The sequence below is a fragment of the Anarrhichthys ocellatus genome, unplaced genomic scaffold, assembly GCF_004355925.1.
Source record: "Anarrhichthys ocellatus isolate YVR2014 unplaced genomic scaffold, GSC_Weel_1.0 scaffold6, whole genome shotgun sequence".
NCBI classification, from domain to species: Eukaryota; Metazoa; Chordata; class Actinopteri; order Perciformes; family Anarhichadidae; genus Anarrhichthys; species Anarrhichthys ocellatus.
Genome location: NW_022280036.1, coordinates 10,997,754 through 11,003,753, shown reverse-complemented (window position 1 = coordinate 11,003,753; position 6,000 = coordinate 10,997,754). Strand labels below are relative to the sequence as shown.

The window sequence follows — 6,000 nt, the reverse complement described above, 5'->3', positions numbered from 1 at the left end:
CCCCCCCCCCCCCCCCCCCGCCTTCCTTTTGTCCCGCTCTCTCATCTCTGTCTGTCTCTTGTTCTGAGGAGTGAGTGCAGCATACATACACAAGCCGAGACATAACTGGGCTATTCAGAAGAAAAACAGCTGAGCTAAATGACATAATTCTCCAGGGTAAAATGTATGATCACTTACTGGAGTTATGAAGTATGTTAAGTGCTCCTTAAAGTCTAAATTGCTATCATTGCTTTGGTGAAACAAAACAGAATTGAACCTGACAAACAAACCCATTTCTTATCTTTGTTTACCCTCATGGTATCTCTGTCTCTGTCTTTGTTTTTGTGTCATCCTCCTTCTCCTTTTATACCGAATAGTCTGGTTTGTATTTGTCCTTTTGTCACTTTATCTACATGTCCTTGTCAGAATGTCACTGATTTAGTTTTCCAGGATTGTTCTGCTGTCCTCTCGTCTCTGTTGGCTCTGTGGTTCCCCATAGTCCTTGTCTCCTTCTGACATATTCTCTTGTGTTTGTTTTGTGGGTTGCACTCCTAAAGGTTAAATAAATAAACACCTACAGGTGAAACAGAGCCAATGTGCGAGAGGTGAGAATTTAAAAAGGTCAAACATAAAATGCTGTAACACATTTTGGCATGTATTAATAATCTGCTGATCATTTTCTTGATGAATCATTTGGGCTGTAAAATGGCAGAAAAAAAAAAGCTAAACATGTCACAATTTCCCAGAACCTTTTTGTTTTGCTTGTTTCGTCCAATCAACAGTCCAAATTGCAAGGATCTCAAATGTATGCTCAATTAGAAAAATAAAATCCTCTTTGAGAGGCCTGAACCAGAAAATGTTTGGCATTGTTGCTACAAAATACAACATAAACAGTGAATCAATTATCAAAATAGTCGTAGTAGTAATAGTTGATGAATTTTCTGTCCCAGTTTTCTTTCCCTAACCTTAACCAAAGTGCTTTTGTTGCCTAAATGTTTCCACTGAACATAATCCAGCTGGCAGCGACTGTATTTCATGCAAAAAGTAATTTGGAAAACAAATTAGCAGCATATAAACATCCAACATCCATATGAAAACATTTGCTCCAGGAGAGATGAAACTGTTGGAACTGGTCTCATGCCATTGGTGGTTTTATGGGAGTGGAAGTGGGAGGAGAGTGGGAGGAGGAGGGAAGAGAGAGGCTGAGGCAGAAACAGCCACAGAGGCATACAAACAGGCGGGAAGAGGAGGTGAGGCTGGTCGGTGTTGAACATCCAGGTGTGTGTCCTCTGCACAGCTGGGCGCCTTCGTCATTCTGGAGTCTGTTTCCAACCTCCTTTGTGCTGTCCCTCCGTGTTTCTCACTCGCTCCTCTACTCTGTTTGTCGTACTCCTGTTTCTCTTCTCCATCTTCCCTTCTGCTTCTCACATCCACCCACGCTCGCTCAGCATTTTACCTTCTCCACCCTCTGCTCTCCAGCCTCCTTCGGATTTTATGATTCTGTTAAATGATTGATGAGCTGCACTTGATAGCATATTCTTGACTTCTCTGAGTCCCAAAATCTAATATTATTCTGTGCTGTGTGTATGCACTGTGCAGTATGTGTGTGTGTGTTTACAGTGTAGTGGCTGAATGTAGGTACAGATTAGGTCAGGCCCCAAAGCTTTGCTCTCTATTGAAAATCTTTCTGCCGAGCTGGACACATGAGATGTGACATAATAAATAATAGAGTGTATTGTGGATGCGTTAGAGGGAGATACAGTAGAATACATAAAGAGGCAACCTGTTTGCGGGACACTGAAAGCTGAATTCAGATAAACATTCAGCACTCGGCTGTGTCTGAAAGCCTGCAGGCTGCTCAAAATCCTTCATTGAGATCAAGTACTGCATTCATCATTGAGTTTAAAATTGTGCAACAAATCTCTCAACCAAAAAGAGCAAAGAAATCTTCCATCAAAGTCCGATAAGAAAGTCGACTAACTAAAGAATAAACAGCAGCATACATTTGTTTTTCCCTTTCAAGGCACATATTACAAAATTATAGAAGCAGAATTGAATGAACTGATGAGGAACTGTCCTTATCAAAATAAAAAAACACAGCATTGGTAGTTTGTCAAAACACTTAAAAATACTACTGTATTTTTATGTTTTCCTGACGAGCAACAGTAAATCTAGCAAAAGCAGACATTTATATGTGTTAAAACGTGAATGGTGACATCATTGACACATGTGACACCTTTAGTTTAAACTGGACCAAAACGTAACGACAGAGGTGCTGGATCAGAAAACATGAACATTGTTGACAACAGTTTTTGTCTGTCTTGATATGAAGAAATGAGGGACTCGAAGTGTTCTTTGTCTGCATCTGGAGGAACCATCTGTTCTGAGATTTTTCAGACAGCTCTTAAATATTTATATGGCTGCTTTAAAATCTATCCATACATAACTGATTCCACCCAGAGCCTTCTAACGACGTTCCCCTCTTCCCCTCCACCTTTCTGTGGAGTCTTGTTAATCTTATCTCATTCATATAATGTGGTTTTCACTCATATTCCTATAAAGTGTCATAATATCAAGATTGGGCTTAGACTTGCTTATTAGCTAATCTAAACACAGCAACTGACGCTATTCTGTGGCTCTTCTAACTATCATAAATAATTGAAGGAACATGGAAAATCCAGTCGGCTCAGCCAATCCTGATGTCAGACTGTTGTTATTTTGAGACTCTATGTTGTCTCCCACATGGCTGCATAGGTTAGCACCATCACTTACATCACTAGGGTCCTTGGTTTGAACAGCTCAGCTGGAGCTTTTAGATTAGTTTACTCTCCCTGTATGTGTATTGGTCTCTCCAGTTTCTTCCAACAGTCCTAAGACATGCAGGTCAGAGTGAACGGAAAAACTAAAAATAGCCTCGAGGTGTGAATATTAAAGAGTTATAGCATGTGACATGAAGCTGATATACTGTAGGAGATGTGACTGCACACCAATGTCTACAGTACATGGTGTTACCGAAGCAGGGGATAAACCTTCCACACTGCCGGAAAAACAACAAGACCTGCACTTGACACTGTTTTGTGAGAAAAAGGTGATTGTTAAAGTAACTCGACTCTATAAAATGTCCACCTGGGACTTGTACACACCAGCAGATGCTGATAGCAGACAGCAGAACAGAAAACACTTACAATAAAAGACGGATCATCTTCTTCTTGTGTCATTTCATTTTCACAATTAACATTTCATGGCAGATTACATCTGTTATTTAGCATCGACTCCTCCGACATGCCTTCTTTTGAGCTGTTTGCATGGGGTTATTTATTGCTGCAGAGTGTGTTGCCGGAAAATCTCAGTTTTGAGGAAGAAGGAAGGAGTCGGATTGACACTTCAAAGAGCGAAGTGAACGAATCAAAAGGAGCAGAGAGTGTAGGAGGGAAACAGGACACACCTTCATCACCAAGCAAGGATGAGTGCACAAACAATAATGGTTTCTCTTGAGAGACTTGAAATTGATGTTATATAAAACTCATCCCAATGCAAGCAAATAATATTCTTCTCATATTGTATTTTGTCATCCAGGCACGTTGTGTACTGGTAAAAGTCCTTGAGTTTGAATCTTTTTTTGAATCTTTCGTTATATTGTCTTTCAAAAACTAGAGGAGTCATTTGCCAAGTTCTGTATATTTTGTCAAAATATGGCATATCTGATTAAAACTCAGTGAAGTTGATAATGATAATTATCCACAGCAACAGATGGTAATGTCGCTGAGATCTCCAAACAGGATCGAATCCAAAATGTTGTTTCCTAGACCGAGGACAAAATTTCACGATGAGAAATAAAGAGATGTCTTTCCTTTTTAGTGGAGGTTTTATGGCATATAGGCTCTTTATGTCCTTGTTGTGAGGTTACTATGGTAAAGCATTATGTAAGAGCAGAGGGTCTGTGTGACTCAGCTGGAGAGAGCTCAGTGTTATCACCCTCAAGAGTTCAATAAATACAGAGTTCAATATAACGTAAAGCTCAATAACGGTAACCAGTGTGTATTGCTCTGCTCAGCGCGATCCATTAAGTGCTAAAAATGTGCAGAGTAAGTAAAGTGAGCTGTATAATACATTACACTCTAAATGCATGCATTTTTGCTGCCTATATCTAGAATTTTCCCGCCCTCCAAATGGTCTTGTTTCTCCCTAAAACAGCTCTGGATAGAAATGTGTCAGCTTTGAGAAGAAAATTTTGAGTTTGTGATTTGTAAACTATCCGTTGCTGACGCCGTGGTTTAATGTTAGTCCGGCTGCAGATATCCACGGTGTTGTGATATATAGCTCAGCATCAGATTTCACAGCTGGATGCAGCATACATGATCAGGCTGTGTCCTGCATCAATACAATACCCCACAAACTGTTCACTGTGATAGAGAGCAATGATTGTGGTGAGCAGAAGATTTGCAGTGGGGATTGCCTTTTTGAATGTGTTTTACTGAAAAGAAGAAGACGCTATCTTCAATTTAAAGCTACAACAAGGTAATTTCATTTTGTGTCAATTTTAGCGGTCCCTGTGGACGACAGTGCTATTGTTTTCGAGTAACAGAGTCCCTTTACAAAACCTCTCATTTTACTGCAGCAGGGTCTGACAGTCTGCCCCGCCCCTGGTTCTGTTTTTTCCCTTGCCTTCCCTCCCTCCAGCAAGCCCAGCTATGTGGTGTTGGTGTCAGGCTCTGTAGCTATGCTCTAACCTCTTTAAGCATAACTATGAGTTTAACTTTGTCTTTACACGTGTAATACACCATGCTATGTCAGCTGCTATTTAACCATTGTGACAGAAAGGGTTCTAAATGTTCAGTTTTAATAAATGTTTACACATCTTCCTCTTTTAAAATGATCATAACATGTGTTTTGTGTCTGGTTTCATTGTACAGTAAGCATGTAGATTTCCTTTGTTTGTGTGTGAAGACATGTCCGTGCATGTGAGCGTTTGTTTTGGCATCTCAAGTGGTCCCTGGTCATGTTGTGAACCTTAGAAGCAGGCTGTAGTCCTGGCATCAAACCAATTTCTGCTCTTCCCTCATTCATCATATTCCAACACGATGCTGTTCCAAAGTCTCTGTAATGTGTACTTCACTTGCAAAAAATGCTTTTGCAAAGAATGATCAAAACACGGCTCTAAGATCCGTCTCTGTCTGCCTCTTGTTTCTTTGCAGGGGAAGAGGAATAAGCCCGGGGTGGAGGCTGCCAGCTCTCCAGATTCTGTGAGAGGTCGAGGGGAAAATAAAGCCATCAAGTAGGTGTCAGGGAGGGTTTAGATGGAAGCATATGGAAATGATCTATGATGAGGTGATAGTATCGCATTTTAACAGCCGCCATTTGTGATTGGAAAGCTAATCTTGTAGCCTGAAATGGTCCACCATGAAATGATGCCCTGAAGACAGTGTTATATGGGTATATTTCTCATTTATCAAAGAGGTTGAATTATACGGTCCCTTCAGAACACAGTGGAGGAAAGTCACTTGTATATTCTGTTTGTATAAATCAAAGATTAAAAAGGCTTTACCTCCAAACGACATTTCTTTTAATTCGTTTTGAATATAAACTAACGCAAAAATGTAAACGCAGTAGTCACACATTATTACAGAACACTGAAACAATGTTATCTGCTGTTCAGTTGAAAACAGTATTTTCAAGAAATTGCTAAATTCCGAACATTCACAACTCTGTCTTTTTGAAATGACTGTAAATGTGAACGGTGCTGCCATCTTGCATGGCTGTAGTTTTATTATTTTGGACTGTAATATTACCATTGGAAACAACCTTGAGAATTCATGTTGTTATTATAATTATTAATTGAATGACACTTTAAACCACTCATTTGTTATTATTCTCTTTTCTTTTTCATATCCAATGTGTGTTTTTTCAATCGGTTGTTGTTTTTGTTGTATTCTGACTTTTCTGCCTCCTCTGTTTTATTTGTTTCCTCATCTCTGACAGAGTGATAAAGCGTGCAGGTCACTTCTTGTTTCACCACTCCGG

The 6,000-nt window shown here is 39.8% G+C and overlaps 1 protein-coding gene across 5 annotated transcripts in view; it reads left to right on the top strand.

Annotated features, from left to right (window-relative positions):
* The window catches only part of syt7b (synaptotagmin VIIb), a 91,940-nt gene that overhangs the window by 47,256 nt on the left and 38,684 nt on the right, over window positions 1-6,000 (top strand). For all 5 annotated transcript variants that reach the window (XM_031846863.1, XM_031846866.1, XM_031846862.1 and 2 more), the window contains exon 3: window positions 5,175-5,254. In XM_031846863.1, coding sequence (XP_031702723.1) covers window positions 5,175-5,254 — 80 coding nt within the window. The remainder of the gene's footprint in view (window positions 1-5,174; window positions 5,255-6,000) is intronic.